The sequence below is a fragment of the Solanum dulcamara genome, chromosome 2 (assembly GCF_947179165.1).
Source record: "Solanum dulcamara chromosome 2, daSolDulc1.2, whole genome shotgun sequence".
Taxonomy (NCBI): domain Eukaryota; kingdom Viridiplantae; phylum Streptophyta; class Magnoliopsida; order Solanales; family Solanaceae; genus Solanum; species Solanum dulcamara.
Window position 1 is genome coordinate 24924372 of NC_077238.1, and position 26183 is coordinate 24950554.

Here is a 26183-nt window from a genome sequence, read left to right on the forward strand (position 1 = left end):
TATTGTGATGCTTCCAGAATTGGCCTTGGTTGTGTCTTGATGCAACATGGTAAGGTCATACCCTATGCTTTTAGGCAACTCAAAGTACATGAGAAAAACTGCCCGACTCACTATCTTGAGTTGGAAGTAGCAGTATCTGCCTAGAAGATTTAGAGGCACTATCTTTATAGTGTTTATGTGAATGTGTTCACCAATCATAAGAGTCTTCAATATGTGTTTAATCAAAAGGACTTTTAATCTTTGCCAAAGGAGATGACTTGAGTTATTAAAATATTATGACATGAGTGTCTTGTACCATTAGGATAAAGCTAATGTTGTGGCAGGTAACTTAGCAGATTATCCATAGGCAGTGCTATTGACATTGAGGATGAGAAAAAGGAGTTCGTTCGAGATATTCATATACTTGCCCATTTGGGAGTTTATTTGATGGATTTACAATATGGTGGAGTTATCATTTAGAATGGTTCAAAATATTCTCTTGTGATGGATGTTAAGGCAAAAAAAAATGAGGATCCAAATTTTGTTGAACTGAAGAAAGCAGTTCTTAAAAATACTATAGAGGATTTCTCCCAAGGGGGAGATGGTATGATTCATTATCAGGGTTTGGTTCTGTATTTCAAATTTTGATGGGTTGAGGTAGCAGATTCTAGCATACGCCCATAGTTCTCAGTATTTTATTCACCCAGGAGCCACTGAGATATATCATGATTTGTGAGAAGTCTATTAGTAGAATGTCTTGAAGAAGGATATCACATAATTTGTGGCTAAGTGTGAAAATTACCAACAACTTAAGATTGAGCATCAAAAACCAGATTGTAAGACTTCATCAGAGGTTTGCCTTGCATGTGTCGACAACATGATTCCATATGGGTGATTATAGACCAAATGGCTAAGTCAACATATTTCCTTCCGTTTGAGACTTCCTATATAGCCAAGGATTATGTTAGACTTTGTATTTGGGAGATGGTAAAATTGCACGTATCTTATTTATCCATCATTTATGAAAAAGGTACTCAGTTTATATCTCACTTTTGGAAATATTTTCAGAAATGCCTTCGTACACAGATTATGCTTAATACGCCGTTTCATCCACAGACATGTAACACTTTGGAAGTTGGAAAGTTGAGTTAGAAAGAAAATGCAGAAAACTTTGGTGGTTTAAGTTTATACGAGCCGACCTATAGACTATACAAGGACCTATGGTCCATAGAAGGCAGTAGTAGAAAGGGTCCTGAAATTTGGAAAATGTTAAGTCTTAGAGGTTTTTGTATGAGCCTATAGGATAGATCATTGATTAATTGATAGGTTTTAAACGTGGCTCGCAGATCTAATATCAGACATGGAAATTTTTAGAAGTTGGGTTCTACGAAAGGACCCTATGGTCTATAGGAAGAGTTATGGGTCGTTTATGGTCCCACAGAAGAGATTAAAAGAGTTGAGAAATAAAGGTTTGGAGGAAGAGAGGGCCTACGACTTGTAGAAAATGTCTAAAAACTGTAGGAGTGGCTTGTGGAATTTGGATGGTCATATCCATATAAGGACCTACAGACCATAGGTGGATTTGTAGAGTCTCTTCCTGTAGTTTTTAAACAAAGCGGTATTTAGGTATTTTCCTACCCATTTAATACCTATACTATGTCATTTCCAGATTACTCCTAAGTCCTATAACTAACTTACCCTTAAAATTATTCTCATTCCCTCTCATTCACTCAAAACCCCAGAAGCTCTCAAGGAAGTTCTCTCTCAAGCCTTCTTCGTCAAGCAAGCTAGAGTTTCAAGGATTCAAGCCTCTATTAAAGAATTCTCTAAGGTCTTTCATCAAGGTATTTGAGAATTTCATCCATGGATCTCTTTTTGTCCATGGAGTCCCAGAGAACCTTCAAATTCTCTTTATGCTTTCAACCAAAAATGTAGTGTTTCTATGATTATGTTATGGGTTCAATCAATTACTATTTTATTTATTTCTATTGATCTTATTATGCATGATTTTATCTTAACTACATATTTTCAAGGATTTTTATATGAACCCATACTATATGAATATGTTGATTTTAAAATCAAGTTTTGATACTTTGAGCATGCATCATGAATTAAAGAAACTATGATTTAGCTTTTAAATGAAGTATCAATGTGATTTTTATAAAAATATGATTTTTATAAAAATATGATTTTTATGAAAATAAGGTTGCTCCGAATTGAAGTATTCTCATTATAAAAAATTTCCATGATTTAGACACTTCTAATTAAAGTGTGATTTTAATATGAAATGCTTATTATGGTTTAGATGCTTTAGATAAATGTCTCCTGTGAATATGTAATAAAATCATTATATGTTGAAAGGAGCTATTCTTATAATTTAAGTGTGTTATGATGAACTTGGCATTACTAGATTCTTATCATTTTCAAAGACTATGATATGTTTATGTATGATATTTTCGTTGAGAGTTTACTAAGCACAAGTGGACTTTGGGATGAAGTCTCATCCTTTAGTAGAGGCGGAGTTCTCTAGAAGAAATCTCCTTGTCCCATAACTATGTGTCCCCATAGGATGTCCCAATTGGACATTCAGCTTAAGCTTAGTGGGTCCATATTAGCTCACGTTTCATGATCCTTATCTTGTCAAGTAGGACAATCTCTTTTCATTGTGGGAGCGACACTGGACTCCATATTATAGTTCACATTGTTTATGTCGGTTAGTGGTATCTCTCACTTATGTTATGATTATAATTTTCTTGCGATCATTGCATTGACCATGTATTATGTTTTCAAAGATGTTTTGAGGAATTTATGTCATGATTTAGCATTGTCATTACATTACCATGTTTCATATTATACATTGCACATTCTCCATACTCAGTATATTCTATAGTACTGACCATATATTTTTAACTATATTGTCTCATAATATAGGTTCTGAACCTCCATCTCTGTCACGACCCGACCTAGGGCCTAATCATAACATGGCGATTGAAACCCCGAAAGGCTCCAACCAAGCCTCCTATACATATCATAAGCATACATAAGGTAAAGTAAAAGCGGAAATATTATAAAGGAGTCTAAATAATGAATAGTAAATGAAGAATGTCATGTGACAACATAGACTCAAAATATTTGTCCAACTAGATGCCTCTACACAGGAGTATGGGCGGGAGATAAGACATGTCCCTAGCTCACCCTTAATATGAAATATAGGAAAAATCTTTGAAATAATAACCAACTCGATGACTAGTCCCCGATAAATGAGGACTCACCACAAATACCGTTGGATAGAAAAGCTTAACTAGCCACGTAGATGAGTATAATCCTCAACCTCAACTCCTACATTATGAGATAATGTAAGCAAAAAGTATGCATTAGTACGTTGGAATGTACTAAGTATGAGGGCGTCACATGCAACATAAATTATGAAATGCAATAGTCAAGTAAAACACATGATAAGATGAGATAAGTAAAGTCATGAGAAAATCATATTGATCAAAGAATTTGAAGAGCATATTTTAAAATGATAGCATACATAGGTGGGATAGGAACCTTAACAGACAATAAGACTATGTGAGCTATATCATGGAATCCCAATGTTATCCCTACATCGGAGGAAAGGGGGAGACTACTTGCTAAGGTAGACTCCTACATGCCTAAGTGGATCCACTAAGCGGTCGTGTGAACCGGGTACTCACCTCCAAGCCTTGATATTTTGAGTACTCACCTCTTAGAGATTTTGGTATTCGCCTCTAATCCCTTTATACCTACGGTGGCAGGTAGTTATGCGACAAGAGACTTTATATAAGGACTCTATATTTTGAGTCCCCACCTCAAGTCCACATTTGGTGCTAAGTCAAATCCCACAGAATACATACATAGCATAGAAATCATAATGACATATATCATAGTCATGATCATAGGTTTGAAATCATAGAGTAGCTCATTTTCATAACATAAGTGCAATGCGGGTATTAGCCTTCCACATTACAAATCATACATACATAGACATGATTCATACTTGGAAATTACGGTAAAACTTGGATGCATAATCAATTTGAATGAGATTCATAATAATACATTTGAAATCATTAAATAAAACTTCTCATAGAATATAACTTGAAAATTCATGATCATAGTTTATACTTGAAATTAGGGTAAGACATGAATGCATGATCAATTAACTTAAAAATCATGAAATTGACTTGATAACATGCAAGATCATAAATTTTATATCAGCCCATACATAATTCATATAGATAATATCATTAGGAAGTATAATTGAAAATACCAATATTTTACATCATGAACCCTAGAAATCAAAATAGGAGAATTCATGGAAAAACTCTTCAATTCAATGCAATAACCATCAATTTATATCAAAATAGACTCATGATCATATTTTGAATCAAAATTCATGCAATAGGAGTAGAGATCACAAAAACCATAAAATACCATACTTTAATTTGATAGAAAACCTTGAGAAATTGATTAGACTTCATGGATGAAAGGATCAATGAATCAACACCCACATACCTTAAGTAAGAAGACCAAATAATTTGGAAGAACTTAAGAGTTTTGATGGAGAGCTTGAGTGAATTTACTTGAAGTCTTCAATGGAGTCCTTGAGAGTCTTTTGTAGAGCTCATTTGAGTAGGTGAATTGTAGAAGAATGAATAGAATTAGAGTTTAAGGTTAATTTATAGAGTTGAATTAGGTCCTAAAAATGTCTAGGTTCATTAGCTAACAATTTGGGAAAAGTCTAAAATGCCCTCCCTAAAAATCTAACTTGGCCAGAAAACCCTTGCCAGGTCTGCGATACAGACTTGTCGCAGACCTTTCTATTTTGTGCAATTTCTTGAGAAATCTACCTTTCGATCTACTGATCCTAAAAATCCACCAAAACTATTTTCCAACAGGTTTTGACCCCCTAATCGATATTCTGAACTCAGATTTTCCAAAAAGATTAAGGATGATGCATTACATGAGCGGCCTAATTCCAAGGCATTCTTAAGGCACTTGTGAGCATTTTTGAGGGATGTTACACTCTCATGCCCACGGTTAGTACATATCTATTTTGCTTAGTACGAGAGCTAGTGAGTCCCCATATTTTGAGGATGATTTTATCTTTCATTTCAGTACTTTACTTTCAGTTTTAGATTATCTGAGTTAGCTAGGGACATATCCTAGTAACTCATCTATGTTAGTAGAGGCTCATGTCAAACATTAGATTCTCCATTATATTCTTGCTTATAGACTTTCTATGCTATGATAAGATTATAATTTGAGACTTATCTTTTACTTTTTGATATATTTTCTTATGTTGATTATCTTAGTGTCAAGCATGTGTCAAGTGGCTTATTTAGGGTCTTTCGGGATCCTATTTGCCATGTCATGCCTAGGGGGTTGTTTGGATCATGACAAACTTAGTATTTAGGCATCAAGGTTTTAGAGAGTCTAAGTGTCTGACAAGCCGCATTGAGTAGATTTTTATTCATCACTGTGAAGCTTACCACAACCCTGAATAGGAGGCTACAAGATGTTTAAGAAACTTTACTTATTTCATCACTCTTAAATCGTGCGATAAAGTTGAAATCTATAATATTTCCTTATAACTCATGTTCTAGGCATTTCAGAATCATGCCTCCAAGAAGAGCTCCCTTAAGAAGGATTAATGTAACTCAAGAAAAGGAGCAACAAGCACCTCAAGCTCCCGTTGATCCTTTGGTTGAGCAAGTCACTCATGCCAAATTTAGGGATGCTTTACAAGTGCTTGACCAAGGAATGAAGGCTCAAGATAACCGTAAGGTTATTGCTCCCCTGAACCCAAATATGGGTATGACGATTACTAGGGTTCGATACTTCACATGGATGAATCCTTTAGAATTCCATAGTTAAAAGGTGGTGAACATCTATAAGAGTTTGTTGAGGGAATCCAAAAGGAAGATTTGACTTCTTATCAATTGAAAAGAGTTACGCAAGTATGGTTTGCTAAATAAAAGAAAGAGAGGACTATTGATGTGGGTCCTGTGGATTGGTATAAGTTCAAGGGTGCTTTTCTAGATCAGTTCTTTCCCCTTGATATGAGGGAGTCGAAAGTGAAAGTTCATTAACTTGAATCAAGGAAATATGAGTGTGAAGGAATATGCTTTGAAGTTCACTCAATTGTTTAAGTATGCTCCGGCTACGGTTGTCGATTAGAGAGCTCAGATGAGCAAGTTTGTCTTTGTGTCTTGAAAATGGTGGTAAAGGAATGTAGAACCACTATGTTGATCAAGGAGATAGGCATATGGAAGTTTATGAATCATGCTCAATAAATTAAGGAAGAAAAGCTTAAAGAGAGGGCTAGAGACTTAGAGGGCAAGGACATATAGTGGTGACTACTCTTATCAGAGGTCCAGTAGTGGTGATCACTCTTAGTTTAGATAGAAATTATTTGACCCGACTTTATCTAGTGTTCCAATTTAGAAACTCAACAAGGATAGGGTGTCTAACTCTAAACCTCTAGGGAGTGCTTCTAGTGGTCAGACTTTCCCTACTTGCTAGTAGTGTGCCAAGAGTCATCCTAGGAGATGCTTAGCTGGTAACGATGGATGTTATGGTTGTGGTAAGGTTGGACATAGATTGAGAGATTTTCTTTTGCTTGATAGCAATGGTAGGGAGGTTTATCAGCAGAATTTGTTTACTTCTTCAGGTCGCTCGCTCAGTAGGATACTTAATCTGGTTTAGGTGGTCATCAATATCAGAACAAGTTGTAATTCTCTTCAGACTCGGTAGGATCAGAAGGATTCCCCTGATATGGTCACTGGTATGCTATGAGTATTTAAGTTTGATGTTTATGCTTTGTTAGATCTTGAAGCAAATTTCTTTTGTGACTCCTTATGTTGCTATGAAGTTTGATGTCAGTCTTGAAATCCTATTAGAACCTTTCTCAGTCTCTGCTCCTGTCGATGATCCAATTTTAGCTAAATAGGTTTATAAAAATTGCCAATCTTAGTTTTTCAGAAAATCACCTCAGTTGATCTAGTATTGTTATACATGACTGACTTTGATTTCATTCTTGGTATGAATTGGTTTAATGCTTGTTATGCCTCTAATGATTGTAGAACCAAGTGGTTAAGTTTTAGTTTTCGAATGAACCAGTCATAGAGTGGAAGCGTAATAGTTCAATGCTTAAGGGTCAGTTTATCTTGTGCCTTAAATCTAGAAAGATGATTTATAAAGGTTGTATTTTTCATCTAGTTCGAGTTAGAAATATGAATTCTGAAAACCTTACTCGAGTTAGTTTCTGTTGCGAATGAGTTTCTAATAGTGTTTTTTCGATGATCTTCTTGGAATTCCTCCCGAAAGGGAAATCAATTTTGCCATAGAGCTTCTTTTAGATTCCAAGCTTATCTTTATTCCTCCTTGTAGAATGGCTCTAGAAATACTTAAGGATTTGAAAGATCAGTTAAAGGACCTTTTGGATAAGGGTTTCATTACACCAAGTATCTTTTCATGGGAGTGCTCTTGTTCTCTTTGTTTAGAAGAAAGATTACCCTCTCTGTATGTGCATTGATTATCGATAGTTGAACAAGGTCACAATCAAGAATAAGTATCCCATCCTAAGGATTGATGACTTATTCAATCAGCTACAGGGTGCTAGTTTTTTTTTGAAGATTGACCTCAGATCGGGCTATCATTAGCTTAGAGTAAGGGAATGTGACTTTTCGAAGATGATTTTCAGGACTCAATATGGTCACTATAAATTTTTGGTTATGTCTTTTGGACTAATGAATGTGCCTACACCTTTTATGGATTTGATGAATAGGGTTTGAAGCAATATTTGGATATGTTCGTTATTATATTTATCAATGACATTTTGATCTATTATCGTAGTGAGGATGAGCATGCCTATCATTTGAGGATTGTCTAGCAAGTTCTCAAGGATTGAAAGTTGTTTTTAAGTTTATCAAGTGTGACTTTTTGTTGAAATTGATTGCGTTCCTTAGCCACATTATTTTTGGTGAGGGTATTCAATTTGATCCCAAGAAGACTGAGGCAGTTAAGAACTAGCATAGACCTTTTTGTCCTTCTGATATTAGGAGTATCTTGGATTTATTAATTTACTATAAATGGTTTGTGGAATTATTTTCCTCTATTGCTTCACCTTTGACTACTTTAACTCAGAAAAAGGTGAAACTTCAATGGTCCAAATCTTGTGAGAAAAGTTTCTAAGAGTTGAAGGATTGACTTACTTTAGCCCCACTTTTGACTTTACAGAAAGGATCCAATGGTTTGTTGTGTATTGTGATGCCTCAAGAATTAGTCTTGATTTTAGTTTGATGTAAAATAGTAAGGTGATAGCCTATGCTTCTAGGCAACTTAAAGTTTATGAAAAGAATTAACCAACTCACGATTTAGAGTTGGCGGCAGTGGTGTTTGGTTTGAAGATATAGAGACACTATCTCTATGGTGTTCATGTGGATTTATTTGCTGATCATAAGAGTTTGCAATATGTGTTTAAATAAAAGGTTTTGAAATCTTTGCCAAAGAGGGTGGCTTGAATCGCCGAAAGATTATGACATAAGTATTCTTTACCATCTGAGAAAGGTAAATGTGGTTATCGATTCTCTTAGTAGATTGTCCATGAGTAGTGTTGCTCACATTGAGGATAAGAAAAAAGAGTTGGTTTGTGATATGCACCGACTAGCTCATTTGGGTGTTCATTTTATTGATTTTGAGGATGGTGGTTTATTTTGTAAAATGGCTCAGAATGGTCTCTTGTGTCAGATGTAAAGGGAAAAAAGATAGTGATCCGATTTTGGTGGAATTGAAGAAAGCGGTTTCAAAAAAAAATCTGTTGAGGCTTTATCCCAAGAGGAAGATAGTGTGCTTCGTTACTAAGGTTGTTTGTATGTTCTAGGGAGAAATCAGTTAGTTAAGGCTGCTACTTGGTAAGCCGACTCCAATATGATCTCCAAGTATCCCCATATTTTTCCCGCTGCTATAGTTTCAGCTTGAGGTATTAGTTCCTCATGTTTACTTTTTTGAATTCACGTGTTTCAACTACTCTCATATTAAAATATACATGTATGTTCATGAAAATAAAGTATATATATACTCCAATGGTATCAAGGATGAAGGAGTTGTTCAACGAATAAAACAAGGGGCAGTCGGGTAAATAGTTTGGGTTTGATCCAATTTGAGTAAATACTTTGCCTAATGGGGTTCAATTTGTATAGTTTTCCCTTTCCTTATTTTAGTCAGCCGAAATATGACATAATATATGCAAATATTAAAAGTTATTATTTAATTTTAAAAAATACTTACAAAGCATATTATAAAAACTATTTTTTTGTGTATAGAAGAATTAAAATCATGAATGTATTATATCATTTGGGTTTGGATTCGGTTTAACTTTTTTTATGTTAATATCAAACCAAATCAACAACGATCGATTTATTTTTATAAATGCCAAACCAACCAAATCAAACACTAGTCAAGTTTTTTTGTCGGTTTGACTTGGTTCATCGATTCGGTTTGACTTGATAGTTTGAATTGTACACTCCTGTAATGACCCTCCAAGTCATTTTTGCTATTTTCTAACCTTTCAGATTTTAGAGCTTTCCTATAACGATCCCAAGTCATTTATATCTTGATGGGACTGACAATTCGATCGCCTGATCCTACGTTTAATTTTTATGTTCGTTTATGTAGTTTAGAGATCTTGGAGTTTGAACTGTTGACTTCAATCAAAACTCCATGAAAATGTCCTCAGAATGAAATTTTCATGGTTCTATCAGCTCCGGAATGGTCATTTTAGGCTAGTAGTATGGCGGGCTTGAGTTTTGAGGCTTTTAGTGTGAGTTTGAACCATTAGGCGTTTTAGCCTTTAAGCTTTGGCCTAAGTTTGACTTTGGTCAACATTCTTTGTAAACATGCTCGGATTAAAATTATGTCAGTATATTAGCTTTGAAATATCGATTTTGGTCTAGAATAAAATGTCGATTTTGGTCTAGAGTTCCCTTATGGATTTTAGCTTAAAAGGCACTTGGATGTGGAATTCACTTTTTATCGAGATAACCTCAGATGGAAAATTTGACTACACTATTGGTTTCAGAATGTCACCTTTGGTGGGGTAGCATATTCGTTTGCATACATGGAGTTTCGAATGAATCCCGAGCACCCAGTTAGAGTTTTTCAAGTTGGGCCAAACCAGCTGATGTGCATCAGCTAGTGCAACCAACTTTTTTTCTTCTCCTTCATATGCACTAGACCATGTTCGTGGAGGCCAATGATTTTAGTCTTCGCATTTGCATGCTAGGTTAGTGTTCGCAGAGACCAGGCTCATATGCTTTGTGTTTGCGAAGTGCTGGATCCTCGACCCTCCGTGTTCGTGTGGAGCCTTTCGCTTTCGTGGAGAAGGATCAGAGTTGATCCTGTACTTTTGACTACCGCATTCACAGCCTTAGTTCCGCGTTCGCGGAGGTCTTTTGTCTGGTCTTTTAATTAAGACTAGACTTGTTTTTAGCTTATTCTCCCACTTGAAAATTTGATAACTAGAGATAGGAGACTCCATTTTGGGTGATTTGAAATCCATCATGTTTGGAAAATTTGTGTCTATGATTTGGAGTACTCTGGGATTGTGGGGGACCTTCACTTGAGGTATTTTTTGAGTTTTAGCGGCTGCCAACTCTCTTTTGTATTCTTTAATGGTGGGTTTGTTGCCTGTTGTAATTCTGGCCTATTCTGAGCCCCAAATTGTGTTTTATTTTGGAAACAATTTCAGGGAGGCAAAATGACCCTTTTCACAGAGTAGATTTTGGAATTCACTGTGCAAGTTCCACAATCACATTTTGGACCCAATTTTGAATCTGTCTCCGATTGTTGGCGGTTACCAGAGGTGAATTATAAAGGCAAAGCTTCTGATTCGTGGATCTGGGAACGCGCATGATGGGCTTTGAGGTAGGCTATGGTCTATTTGTTCTTAGAATGTGCTTCATAAGATAATATTTGGCATATACTCCATGTGAGTTATCATTGTATGTGGCGGGTTTAATATTCCCTTCCCTTTCCTTATTTCTTGATTCCATATGAACTTTGGGCTAGTTTAGTATTGAGAAATCCTTAGTTTTGATTGGTAATTCTTTTCTTATGCCTTAACCTAGGGTTGTTAATCATTTTAGGATTATTTATAGATGCTTTATAGTAATCGGTGTGATTAGTACATAGAGCGAGTGTTGGTTGATCCTTCGTTATTATAGTGGCTTCTTGTGAGAACTTCTTTGATTTGGTGTCCTTCGCTAGTGCGAGGACCGTAAGGTTATGTTGGGATTTGTGAGGGTTTTGCCCTGCTTAGGACTATAACTATGGTGAAATCCCTATTTTATGATTAGAACTTGGATTCTTCGATGCATATTATCGTCGTAGGATAGAGTTAGCTGTGTTTGGTTCCTTTGGATGGTACCTTTAGACAGTTGTGGAGATTCTTGAGTTATTCCTTTGGTTGTTGTTTCCTTATAATTCCTTTTATTGCCTAAGTATAGATGTTCTTTATTATATTATTGTTGTTGAGATGGTTGGAGTATTTTGGGTCCGAGGCCTTGATCAAGGACTGGCTGGATCCCAGGTTAGTTTTTGTGCTCTAAGAGTGATGTGCTTATCATTTTATATTGTATGTGATTTGAATATTTTTTTTATTCTTGCGAGTTTTGTGGTACGATCCCGGTGCATGCATTGGTGTTACCTTCATTTCTTGAGGAAGCAAGTTTGTTGCCCTTTTTACTACTAAACTTATCTTTTAAGAAGGGTCATACCACCTGGATCATTTTGAGAAAATGATTTTGGATATTTATGAGGCGTCGAGGACGTACTCCTTTTCTACTTGAAACATATTGTAATCTTGGATGTACTCACTTTTTACTTGACAGGTCGGAGACTCGTGGATCATTTCAATGATTTTCTAGCACTATATGTATATATAGGGGATCCAAGAGGTTTGAGGATATAAGACCTGGATCGGGATAAGTCATGTATATATGGACGTTCCTGAGTTCCCCATGGATTCCTCTCTACATGTGATCCACGAAATGGGAGAAGAAAGGCACATGGGTCCGACCTTGCTGGCCGGAACTGAGGGGTAGGTGTATATACCTTAGCACGAGATACTATGGCACTATTGGTACTACTGATTTTATTGCATAACTCTCATTCATATAAATTGCCTATCACCAGCATAATTGGTTGTTGTTTATACCTATTGGTCTTTTGGGGGCCGTACGGGTTTATTCTATAATTGTGTACCTTCTGGGTACATAGGGGCCCGATGAAGTTATTCTTTTACTATTTGCTTACTTGTGGCAGTATAAAGGGTGGTTTATTTGTTTGGAGGTAGGTACTGCTCTTGTTTTCTTTTATTTGACTCTTTTGTGCAAGGTTTCGTTTATATTGGCCTTTCGTCTAGCTGTCTACCTTCGTAGAGTGTTTTTGTGAATTGGTTTACAGGTTAGCATCTCCAGGTACGTCCCTTGATTCATTTACTTATTTTTCTTTTTCCTCTTTTCTTGAATTAGGTTTGTTCTTATTATGAGTATCTTGTTATTGTTTTAGTTATTTGTGATATATGCTCCTTCTTACATGTTTTGTGTGCTTATATTATCTTTGGAGTTCAGTCAGTCTATGCCTACTGAGTACAATTTGTTTGGTACTCATACTACACTTCTACACCCTGCAAATTCTAGTACGAGTTATCGTAGTTGATTGTCCCTCGTGTGGAGCAGCTTTTGGATTCGGAGATTTGGGTGAGCTCCTGGCGTTCGAAGTAACCATTCTCCTTTTGTTTCAATTAGAGCTAGTCTTCATTTTATTTTCGGAGGCTATTGTGTATTATATTGTCATTATACTCCTATTTTGGATTAGTTTCTCAAATACCAACTGCTACCGGGTCTTGGGGTGTATTTTATGTATTTAGTTTATTCTCTCTCCCTTTCCTTTGCTTTTAATTATTATTGTTATCTTCTTCACTTATGTGTGATAGCCCATTATCTCTGGCTCAGGACTGTAGATTTGGCTTACCTACTGATGCGATACAGCTGACATCATGACCTGAAAAATCAGATTGTGACAATCCTCTCTAGGAGAAGTAACTATGCTTTTGATCTTCATGCCCCTTGCCTTCTTAATAACTTTTATGACTATTAGCCTATTCGCACTTAGCAGTGAAACCAATAGAAAAAGCAAATTATGAGAAAAACATTTATAAAAATTATTATATTATATATGAATAATCATAAATGCAAAGTAAGGCTTCGTACAATAGACCTTTGTGGTCGGGCCCTTCTCCGAACCCCGCCCATAGCAAGAACTTTAATGCACCAAGCTATCCTTTATATGAATAATCATAAAATTAGATATGTATGTTAATTTGCTTCAACTTTTCGTTTAATAATAAAAGCCAAAGGGTTACCGATTTTTAAAAATATAAATCCAAACGAAACCAAGAAAATATATTAATTTGATTAATCAACTTAGTTCAATTTTCCATGAGTTAATTTTTAGATAAACTCTGAACGCTCCTACTCATTTGTACTACTGCAATGCAATATGATCATTTGTCATATCTTAAAACAAGATATGTTTTGCTATTTTCCTCGCAAACTGCCCTGGAACACTTCCCAAAACAATTATTTGTGAGCTTCCAACCCAACACACCAAGGGAAGTAAAACTTGTACAGTTATTTGTTCAACATCCATTTGCAGTACTGGACATACATCCAATTGAAAGAGAGGAGGGAACTCCAATATAGGGCTTCGTAATATACTGAAAGGGGTACGATCAGCAACTTCAGACACAAATAAAGGGTACCGACTATCACTTCATTCATTAGGATACCATGCATTATAGCATAGCAAAATAGTAGTGGAAACAATCACGGAATCATAGACGGAAAGAATAGAGGCAGAAGGAAATGCATATCCCCTTTTTTATCAAATATGCTGCACTAAGTGGTCGTGTTAGCTTCCGCTGTGGTTACATCATTGAGACACAGCGCCAACCAGAACATCTGTCATCTGCAACATCTTGGCAATACATTCGACCACTATAGCTTAAAAAAAAGATGTTACAAGATCACTATTTACAAGCCAAGAAGGATTGAGGTGTAGTGGATTCATGCATGCCTATTGCCTACTGAAAATTTTCAGAATCTTTTCAACTGTTTAGCTTTTCTATTGATTTTCTTCCCTCAATGCTCTTAGAATAGGATTGTCAACCTCCAGTGTATCGTCTTCATCATCAAGTTCATCCAATTCATCTAGTAATGACTGGTTCACTCTTTTACGAGATTGTCTCCTATATTTCTTGGCATCCAGCCGCGGTTCTGCTTGCACAACTCCCTTGTCTCCTACTTTGCACCTGCAAGATGTTTTACATAAATATTCTGTTTCTTTAGGAAGCGGGGTTAGAATAATTTGCATCACCCCCCGCAGATGAAATATACTTACCATTTCAGGCAAATGGACTAACAATAGGATTATAGAAAAAATAGATGAATGAGTAGGGAAATGAAGCACAAAAAAACATAATAATAGGCTAATCACTAATTTGCAGTACTTAGTTTCACAGTACACTGATGGACAACAGGTACCCTTCCATGAATAAAGTGTTCAAGTACTCTGATGAAAACAAGTTCCCTTACATGAATAAAAAATTGCCGAACAACCACAAGTTTAAGCTACCAAGCACAAATTTTGCTGAGGAAAATGTCCTTTGATTTACCATCTTTGAATTTGTGGAGAAATGTAAACCTTCTCATTGGATTATGCGGTGTAATAATTATATCGCAAAGCATATGGAATCTCAGTTTCTAGAAAATAATAATCTCAAGAAAGTGTAAATCAGCACTTCATTCTAAAAGTATCTTCAGCAAATATACAAATATTAAAACTGCAGGAGATTCAAGGATGGCAACATGCACTTTTAGAGTTTTTAATGTGAGTTTCCTTTAATGGAAAAGCTTTACAAACACCAATGCCAAATTTAAGCAACCCGCTATACGAATACTTGGTCATCAAACAGAAAAATTTTAATCTTATATTCGATATTATAATAAAAAAAATATATAACATACTTTAAAGAACTCAGAAACAAAGTTACACCTTTAGTTGTGTATGAGTGAATTGATAAATATCTCATCAAAGTAAGAGGCATTCCAAACGTACCTAACATCACCTTCTCGTTTAGTTCCAATGGTCCTCAACTGAAACTCCTCCCTGATCTTAATTTCGTCGAGCAACTGAAGATAATATGGGTATCTTTCCCAATCACCTTTTATAAGGCACCCCGGTTCACCAAGATGCAAGCAATTATTGAATGCACACTTTGCAGGTTCACTATCTTTAAGCATTTTGCGGATCTGAATCCACAGTAATTAGATTGGAAGTTACTCATGAGACTCACATAGATAGATTGATTCAGATATTGCGCAACAATAAACAAATTTAGAGACGAAGCAGCGCCATCAGGACAGACCTCCGGAAAATGATGTGCAAGAGAATTCTTTGTCACTTTAATCAAACTAGGCTGGTTAAATCCTGGAGTATCAGCAAGATACGCCCCATCAGGCAATGGAAGCAAAGACACGTGCCTCGTTGTATGCTTTCCTCTGCCACTTCTTACTGACACTTCCCCCACACGTTGCTCTTCATACCACTTGCTCCCTAGAATCTGCTATCATAATAAAGAAAAGAAAACACTAAACCAAAGGGTCTAAACAAAATAATGTTATACATAATATAAAATGATGAAAAAGGACAAACACACAGGATCAAACCAGTTTTGCTCTTCGGCTGCACCAAGAATGTGCTTATTGCCTCTCAAAGCATTGATCAGGCTGGATTTCCCCACGCCACTTGGACCAACAACGACAGATTTTTGTTCTCTCATAATAAACTGGAGTGTATCAAGTCCACGCTGGGAATCAACACTGCAAAAGATTGGTTCATAGGCCCAACTACGAAGCCTAGATTTCCATGCTTTTATTTCCTGCAGAAGTTGGTCACTGGCTTTCAGCATCTAGAAAAATCACCACAACATATAAACAGGAAGGAAGAAAGTAGTATCAAAACTGAAGCACATTAAAAGTAGTCAATAGTGCTTGGATGTTACACGATTTTCTCAGTCAAAACACATTTTCATAAATAGACAATCCAGAATCCTCCTTGTGTGTTCTATTTTATTTTTTAAAAAAACTTGGTAATGTTAAAATTGTGTTTTCTATTCTTTTGTTTCTCTCTTTCGTCAGTTTGAGTTCACTCTTTGAAAATATAAAAAGCTAATATTGTATGTTTTTCACCTCACATCCTAGCCCATTACAAAGGTAATCCGTAATTCCAATGCAAAGACACGTGTATCCCATTCTAAGAAATGGTATATAAATCAACATCAAGCATTCAACTAATACTTGAGAAAATCAAAGAAGAAACGACAACAGACAAGTAAAAGGATGCATAAACAAATTAACAAGTAATCGCTCACTAGGAATCATCCCAAGGCATAGTGATGTGCTGACAAAGGACCTGAACTGTGAAATGGATACACATAATTCATTTAACCAAACCAAACAGGTTTGGGATTGAGATGTAGTCAGCGGCGGACCTACCCTATTGGGAGGAGGGTGACGGCAACCCACTAACCTCAGAAATTTCTATGTATATACGTGTATATACCATGAAAGAATGATCATATACTAAACAAAGACCTCTGAAGCACAAAAGCTAAATGGGCACGCTGCTGCCCCTCAACTGCGATCGTATACTCAGTTACTTGGGATCCATTCTTAGCTACAACATGCCATGATGTATTCTTTTTTATTTGGAGTTTATCGTATTTGTTCCTGTTACAACGGCAAGGTCATAATCTTTTGACTGTTTCTACTAGGTCAATCTTAATTTGAAAACTCTATATTATATAGAGATAATTGTATTTTTGGTCTCCAAATTAATGAAAATTTTGATTTTGGTCCTTGTGACGTATGGTTCAACACATTTAATTAGAATGTGTGCTTTTGGTCATTTATGTAGGAAATGTGCTATATTTGAACTATTTTTGAAAGTATATTACCCTCAAGTATGATGATATTAACTAAAACTTTTTCTTTTTCTTTCCTTTTGCTTGTTTTCCAACGAATACCTCCAGATCTGTACAGATTTGGCCTAGATCTATTGATTTCCGACGTCGTCTCGCGGTTTTTCATTTTTCCGGCGTGAACAGTGTTTTCCGGCGTGAACAGGTTCTTTTCAACTGGAGTTGGTACCTCCGGTTTACCTATATTTTTGTTCATACACTTATCGTTGCATTTTGCTAACTTTAAAGTTTTGAATAACTTATTAATTCCTACGTATTTTCGTGGCTTTAGATAGTGATGGTAGACTAAGGTCATGTTCTCATTCAGGGACGGGGTCAGGGACGAGGGTAAGGAGAGGTAAGTGGGTTAAAGGAGCGTCTAGACTGAGAGTTGGTTCTTGGAACATTGGAATGTTAACGGGCAAATCCATAGAGCTAGTTAAGATTCTAAAGAAGAGAAAGATTAATATAGCTTGTGTCCAAGAGACCAAATGGGTAGGTTCTAAAGCTAGGGAGGTAGACGGGTATAAGCTTTGATTTTCAGGTAGATCGAAATATAGGAATGGGGTAGGCATGTTAGTAGACAATGATCTAAGGGATCAGGTGGTGGAGGTTAGGAGAGTCAACGATAGGATGATGTCGATTAAGGTGATCGTTGAAGGAAGCACATTCAACATTATTAGTGCTTATGCGCCACAAGCGGGCTTAAGAGAGGAGGTTAAGAGGCGCTTTTGGGAGGATTTGGATGAGTTAGTGGGAGGTATACCACCTACTGAGAAGCTTTTCGTGGGAGGAGATTTCAATGGGCACATCGGGTCTATTTCAGGAGGGTATGATGATGTGCATGGAGGCTTTGGCTATGGGGTCAGAAATGGAGGAGGCATTTCACTTTTGGAATTCGCAAGAGCTTTTGGGTTGGTCATAGCCAATTCGAGTTTCCCAAAGAAGGAAGACCACTTGGTAACATTCCATAGTTCGGTGGCTAAGACTCAGATAGACTTTTTACTCTTGAGGAAGGTCGATAGAGGTCTGTGCAAAGACTGTAAGGTCATTCCGATAGACAACCTTACAACCCGACATAAGCTTTTGGTGATGGATTTAGGGATCAAGATGATGAGGAATAAGAGGGTCGGGGATGATCGATCTAGGATCCGATGGAGGAGTTTGACCACTGCAAATGCCCTGGAGATGGGAGAGAAGTTGAAGGTCATGGGGGCTTGGGATAGTAATGGGGATGCGACCAGTATGTGGGATAGGACGGCTAGTTGTATTAGGACTGTGGCAAGGGAAGTGTTGGGAGTCTCGACTGGTAGTCGTAGTCGACATCGAGGAGACTGGTGGTGGAATGAAGAAGTGCAAGAAAAGGTGAAAGCAAAGAAGATGGCGTACGCAAAGTTGATAGAAAGCACAGATGAGGTGGAGAAGTGGACGAATATGGAACTTTATAAGATAGCGAGAAAGGAGGCGAAGTCGGTGGTTTCGATGGCAAAAACAACAGCTTTTGAACGCCTTTATGCTGAACTAGAAGAGAAAGGTGGGGATAGAAAATTGTTCAGGTTAGCCAGGGCGCGGGAGAGAAGGGCACGTGATGTGGATCAAGTGAAGTGCATTAAGGACGAGCATGAAAAAGTATTGGTAGACGAGACCCTCATTAAACAAAGATGGCAATCCTATTTCCATAAACTCTTGAATGAGGAAGGGGACAGAGACTTTGTGTTGGGAGATTTAGAACATACAGGGAGGTGTCGCGATTTTGGGTATTGCAGGAGTATTAAGGTCGAGGAGGTTAAGAGTGTCATTCGTAGGATGCGCTGGGGAAGAGCAACCGGACCTGATGAGATTCCTGGGGAATTTTGGAAGAGCACGAGCTCGGTAGGTTTAGAGTGGTTGACTAAGTTATTTAATGTCATCTTTAAAACGGCAATGATGCCCGAAGAATGGAGGTCGAGCGTAATGATCCCTCTATACAAAAACAAAGGAGATATCCAGAGTTACAACAACTATAGAGGTATTAAGCTACTAAGTCATACTATGAAACTGTGGGAAAGAGTGGTAGATGAGGGTGAGGAGAGACGTGCCTATTTCAGAGAACCAGTTTGGATTTATGCCGGGACGCTCAACTACAGAAGCCATCCATCTTATGAGGAGACTGGTGGAGCAGCATAGGGAGAGGAAGAGGGACTTGCATATGGTATTCATCGACCTAGAAAAGGCTTATGATAAAGTCCCAAGAGAAATACTATGGACATGTTTGGAGGCTAAAGGTGTACCTGTGGCATACATTAGGGTGATTAAGGACATGTACGAGGGAGCCAAAACCAGGGTAAGGACAGTAGGAGGGAACTCAGAGCACTTTCCAATGGTGATGGGATTGCATCAAGGATCAACTCTTAGTCCTTTTTTATTTGCCTTAGTGATAGATGGATTAACGCGATAAATTCAAGATGCGGTGCCATGGTGTATGCTTTTCGCGGATGACATAGTCCTGATCGATGAGACTCACCGCGGAGTTAATGCTAAGCTGGAGGATTGGAAACATACCTTGGAGTCTAAAGGGTTTAAGTTGAGTAGGACAAAGACAGAGTACTTAGAGTGTAAGTTCAGTGAGACACCTCAGGAGGTTAGCGTTGAAGTTAGGCTTGGTGCTCAGGCCATCCAAAAGAGAAGTAGTTGCAAGTATCTTGGGTCTATCATGCAAGGCAGCGGGGAGATTGACGATGATGTCACACATCGTATTGGGGTAGGGTGGATGAAATGGAGGCTCGCTTTCGGAGTGCTATGTGATAAGAATGTGCCACCAAAACTTAAGGGCAAGTTCTACAAAGTGGTGGTTAGACCGGCTATGCTGTATGGGGCGGAGTGTTGGCCAGTTAAGACTTCTCACATTCAAAAGATGAAAGTTGCTGAGATGAGAATGCTGAGATGGATGTGTGGGCACACCAGGAGCGACAGGATTAGAAATGAGGCTATTCGGAACAAGGTAGGAGTGGCCTCGGTGGAAGACAAGATGCGGGAAATGCGACTGAGATGGTATGGACATGTGAAGAGGAGAGACACAGATGCCCCAGTGCAGAGGTGTGAGAGGCTGGCCATGGATGGTTACAGAAGAGGTAGGGGTAGACCGAAGAAGTATTGGGGAGAGGTGATTAGACAGGACATGGCGCAGTTACAGCTTACGGAGGACATGACCTTAGATAGGAGGGTATGGAGGACCCACATTAGGGTAGAATGCTAGTTCATAGTCTCGTTATTCTTCTCTATTCATAGGCGTAGTAGTGCATTACGATCTCTTGCGCTTTGACTTCTGATTTCTGTTATTTCTGTTATTATTTATTACTTTCTATGCTTTGATTACTCTATTTTACCTGTGACGCTATCATTATTTATTTAATCGTTATTTGTTATTTGTATTTATTTGTTATCTATTCGTTATTTGTTTGTTGTTTTTCTCATAAAGCTTTTAATTTCCTATTCTTATCTAACATTTTTTTTATGCATTTATGCTTTTACGGAGCCGAGGGTCTCCAGGAAACAGCCGTCCTACCTTGGTAGGAGTAAGGTCTGCGTACATTCTACCCTCCCCAGACCCCATGTTGTGGGATTTCACTGGGTTGTTGTTGTTGTTGTTGTTAGTCCTTTTCTATATGGTTGGAGTATATTGTGACTGCATTTTGTTTATGTTGTTATTTATTTAAAAATGACCATGTCCATGGAGGCACGGGTGACTTTTTTCCTCGATATTGGTGCCCCCTCCATGCTCAAATACTGGATCCGTCTCTGGATGTAGTTGATTGATATAACAATGTATTCATCTAATCGATAGGTTACTATTTGGAAGCAGAGATCATCTACTAGTGGCAAATCAAAATTACTAGCAAGCAACTCAATTTATCCAAGTAATAAGTACTTGTCAACTAATCAAATGCGCGAAGACATGTGGAATGAATATATCAGCGTTTGTTATGTCTAACCTCTTGAGAAACAAGTTCTGATTTATTAAACGCAAGAGTGAGAGGAATTCCGGTTGATTCAGCTTCAATGAGGAACCTAGTGAGAGAGAATGGCTCAATCTTTGGCTGATCCATAGAGAACAACACTAGCAAATGATCCACATTAGCTACAGGAGGATCCAAAATCTCTGTCTTCCTCTGAAACACATTTTCAATAGCTCCGCGTCTATCCACCCAATCAATTGAACCTACCAAAACCTTATCCCCAACCAAAACTCTCCTCTTAATCTTCTTCAACACAGCCTTCACCACACACAACAACTCCATTCCAGTTTCCCCCGAACCCTTACTGAAGCTTCCAGAAGGATCCACAGAAGTTTCTGGAGGAATATGTTGGACGATAACGCGCATGAAATTGGCTTGTGAAGAGGCCACGGTTCCAACGGCTTGGTCGTGAGAGAGGTGAGGCTTGTCTTCCTGAGAAAGAATCGGTGCAAGAGTAGAGAGATGTTTATTGATAGTTTCACGAGCTTTGAGGATATTTCTATTCGGTTGTTGGAGCTTCCTGGAGACATTGTTAGGGTTTTGGTGACGGCCGGCGGAGACGATGAAAGCGGAGAAGAAGCGGTGGCGAGTGGCGCAGAAGTTGAAAGGAAGTCGAAGAAGTGAAAACGAAGCGATCTTCATTTCATTTGTGTAAAAGGAACAGTTAAGTTTTAGAACAGAGAAGAATGTGAGGTTTTGTAGTGTAGCTGGGAAGGGTCGCTGAGTGGAATCCAGTGTTCGCGTGTGAAGAGACGTCGTGGACATACCAACTATGCAGGTTTAATTTGGACACAAAAAGGTGATATTTGAAAAGGACGTCACTTCCCTCCGTTCTAATTTTACCTAGTTTAATTTAATACAAAATTTTTTAAAAAGAAAACTAAGTTACATGCATATAGAAATGTGAACTTTTTTTAGACAAATTAAAAAAAAATGAGCCATTTAAAATGATGAGGAGTATATTTCTTTAAAAGTAAATAAAAATATTTAAAAATCAAAATTTTATTTAGTGTTGTAAATAATTTGGTGGTTAATGGATGACTATAATTCCTAAGTTAATTCCCTCTATAATTTGGTGGTTAAATGGATGACCATAACTCCTAGGTTAATTCTCTCCTTTATGGGTAATAATGTTGTTGATAATGTGGTTAATTAGATGATCATACCTCCTAGGTTAATTCTATCATTTATGGGTAGTAATGTCCTCGTTCTCAAAGCTTAATGTCATATTTATGACACCATTTGATATTCCTCAATGTAATACTATAAATAGATGTATTGAGAATGATGTTGAATACACTTGAAAGAAAAAAAATTATCTTATATTATTCCTCTGTCTTATATTATTCTTCTTGTCTTCATCTTTATATTGTTCTTTTGTTCTTGAGCTTACAATACATTATCTGCACGAAGTTTCAAGGTTGAACAACATTTCTAGTAAGGTATCCCTTTACAATCTAATGTTGAAGTTATTAAATTATGGCTACATTTTTTCTACTATAAGGGGTCACTGTTTTGTGGGGGGGGGGGGGGGGGGGGGGACTACAAGTCCTAGTGTTTTCATTGAAAATGGTGAATTATTTATATTGTTGATTAATTTTAATGAAAAGATTTTATCTAAGAATTTTACTTATAAAAATATACAAGAATTTACTTTCTGAAAATAAATAAATAAACTGTTTATTCACTCACTATTTTAGTCTAGTTTGTATTATTTTTTATGATAGTTATATCATGTTGAATTTATCAAAGCTTGAGTTTGTGGCACTTGATATTTCTGAAAAGAATTATCTTTCATGGGTTCTCAATGCTGAAATTCACCTAGACGCTAAGGGTCTTGGTGCAACTATTACCGGATGTAATACAACGTCGAATCAGGACAAAGCAAAGGCCATGATTTTTCTTCTTCATCATCTGGATGAAGGATTGAAGGTTGAATACCGGACTGTGAAAGATCTACTAGAATTGTGGACTCGTTTGAAGGAATGGTATGACCACCTTAAAGCAACGGTATTACTAAGGGCTCGTTATGAGTGGATTCACTTAAGGTTACAAGATTATAAAACTATATGTGAATACAACTTTGTTGTATACAAAATTATTTTCCAATTAAAATTATGTGGGGAAGATATAAAAGATGAGGACATGGTGGAAAAGACTCTAACAATTTTTCATGCTTTAAATTTGGTATTACAGCAACAATACCGTGAAAGAGAATTTAAAAAGTATTTTGAGTTGATCTAATGCCTTCTTGTGGCTGAGGAACATAACACTCTTTTGTTGAAAAATCATGAAGTCCGTCCCATTGGAATTGTTCCATTACCGAAAGAAAATCAAGTAGAAGCACATGATCAGTCTAAAAAAACCACAATGAAAATCAGAGCCATAACAATGTGTGTGGACGTGGGCGTGACAATGGAAGGGGACGGTATAATAATCATGTGGTGGTGGTCACCACAAAAGGGAGAACAATATAGTTCTCAAAGTAATCCTTCAAGAGGCAATTGTTATCGTTGTGGCATGAAAGTCCATTGAAAGAATGAATGTCGAGCGTCTGAACATTTTGTTGAGCTTTATCAAAGTTCCTTTCAAAAGAAAAGAAAATAAAAATGGTGCCTCTTCTTTTAATACTCGGGGGAGAGGGTCACATTTGACTTATGAAAATGATGTTGAGGTAGGGCCTTCAAAAATATATGATGACAATATTGAAGAAAATTTTGTTTGAAGGATGATGACTTTAATGGCCTTGATGATATTACTCATTTGGAAGTTGAAGACTTCTTTGGAGATCAAAACTAAAGTTTGATCATTTTATTGGGGAAAATAATTATGTTGTTATTTTATTTATGTATTTTTTTAATTGTTATATTTTTTCTTATGTTGTTTTTATATTAAAAAAAAGTACTTAAATTTCCTTGCATTGTTATTGGCTTTTTCATAGTTCTCATGATGTACTTTTATTTTATGGATATAAATAAAATTCTCCAATCTTCAACTGGATCCAAAATGAGTAATAGAGATATGTGTCTACTTGATATTGCTACAACTCACACTATTCTAAGAGAAAAGAAATATTTTTCTAATTTGATTATGAAAAAGGTTTATGTTAATATAATATTTGGTAATATAAAATTAATCGAGGGCTCTGAAAGAGCGATCTTAATACTACCTGGGGGAACAATATTAATTATTAACAATGCATTGTACTGTAGTAAGTTTCAAAGAAACTTATTAAGTTTTAAGGTTATCCGCCAAAATGGTTATCATGTTGAGACTGTCAATGAAGGAATGGTTGAATACCTTTATATTACTACAATAAAATGGGTAAGAAGTATGTGCATGAAAAATTACCCGCATTTTCCTCTGGATTGTACCATACATGTATTGGTATGGTTGAATCACATGCCATGATAAATAAAGGGTTTGCTGATGCTAATGATTTTATCATTTGGCATGACCGATTAGGTCATTCTAATTTAATATGATATGCAAAATCATTGAGAATTCATATGGGCATACCTTGAAGAATCAAAAAATTCTTCAATCAAAGGAATTCTCTTGTGCTGCTTGTTGTTAAGAAAAGTTGGTTATTAAACCATCAGTAACTAAGGTTGGAATTGAATCCTCCACATTTCTGAAACGTATATAAGGTGATATATGTGGGCCAATTCATCCTCCATGTGAACTATTTAATATTATATGGTTTTGATAAATGCATCTATAAGATGGTCACATGTGTGCTTATTATCAACTCACAATATGGCTTTTGCGAAGCTATCGACTCAAATAATAAGATTAAAAGAACAATTTCCAGATTATGCAATAAAGATAATTCGTCTTGATAACGCTTGTGAGTTTACATTGCAAGCCTTTAATGATTATTGTTTGTCAACTGGATAACAACTGAACATCTAGTTGCTCATGTTCACTCAAAATGGTCTAGCAGAATCATTGATTAAACGTCTATAATTGATAGCTAGACCATTACTAATGATGACAAAGTTGTCTGTTTCAATATGGGGGCATGCTATTTTGCATGCAGTAGTACTTGTGTGCATAAGACCAACTAGTTATCATGAATTCTCTCTATTACAGTTGGCTTTTGGTCATGAGCCAAATATTTTCCATCTTAAAATTTTTAGGTGTGCGGTATATGTTCCAATTGCTCTACTACAACACACAAAGATGGATCCCCAAAGAACATTGGGGTGTATGTTGGGTATGAATCTCCTTCTATTGTAAAATATTTGGAACCTATGACAGAAAATTTATTTACGGTAAGATTTGTTGATTGTAATTTTGATGAATCGGTAGACCCAAAATTAGGAGGAGAACATAATTTGTTGGAAACGGAGATAGATTAAAATTCATTATCCCTATCTCATTTAGATCCTCGAACAAATCAATGTGAGCAAGATATTAAAAAGATAATTTATTTGCAAACTGTTGCAAATCAGCTGCCAGATATATTTACTAACCTTCCAAGGGTTACTAAATGTTATAATCCAGTTGTGAATGCTCCATTTCGAGTTGATGCCCCGATAGGATAAATTGTTAATGCAAATGAGTCTAGGCCACTTTTAAAATGTGGAAGGCCAATTGGTTCCAAAGATAAAAATCCTCGAAAAAGAAAATGAACAAATGATCAAGATGATCATACTATAGAGAAAATTGCTCAAGAAGAGCCCCGAGACATAACAAATTATAAGACCACAGAGAAGGTCCAAATAACTGAAAATGAGAATGAAGAAATCTCAATAAATTATATCTCGATGAGAAAAAGGTGGATTCAAAATAATATTATGGTTGAAAATATTTTTAATATTTTTACTTATAATGTTGTCGTTGAAATTATGCAATAGAAGGAGGATTTTGAACCAAAATCTGTCAATAAATGTAGACAGAGAAATGATTGGCCGAAATGAAAGGACACAATTCAAGAGAAATTGACTTCACTTGAAAAACGTGAAGTTTTAGGAATAATAGTCCGAATACCTGTAGATGTCAAGCCAATGGGGTACAAGTGATTTTTTGTGCAAAAATAAAATGAAAAAGCTGAAGTCGTAAGATATAAAGTACAACTTGTGGCACAAAGTGTTTTCGCA

At 36.6% G+C, this 26183-nt stretch overlaps 2 protein-coding genes across 3 annotated transcripts; one reads left to right on the plus strand and one right to left on the minus strand.

Annotated features, from left to right (window-relative positions):
- Positions 1–13913: 13913 nt before the first annotated feature.
- LOC129880468 (small ribosomal subunit biogenesis GTPase RsgA 1, mitochondrial) lies at positions 13914–21838 on the minus strand. Of its 2 annotated transcripts, none has more exons than XM_055954507.1 (5): positions 21055–21838; positions 15782–16003; positions 15491–15685; positions 15181–15374; positions 13914–14374 (listed from the first exon to the last, which is right to left on the minus strand). In XM_055954507.1, exons 1-5 carry the CDS (start codon positions 21718–21720, stop codon positions 14188–14190), a joined length of 1464 nt encoding a protein of 487 aa, XP_055810482.1. In that variant the 5' UTR covers positions 21721–21838; the 3' UTR covers positions 13914–14187. The 2 variants fall into 2 exon arrangements, with proteins under 2 accessions (XP_055810482.1, XP_055810481.1); XM_055954506.1 differs by having other exon boundaries at positions 15491–15688.
- A 974-nt stretch (positions 21839–22812) lies between these two features.
- Positions 22813–23877, plus strand: LOC129870902 (uncharacterized). The gene is made up of 2 exons (XM_055945782.1): positions 22813–23088; positions 23806–23877. Exons 1-2 carry the CDS (start codon positions 22813–22815, stop codon positions 23875–23877), a joined length of 348 nt encoding a protein of 115 aa, XP_055801757.1.
- The last annotated feature ends 2306 nt before the right edge of the window (positions 23878–26183 follow it).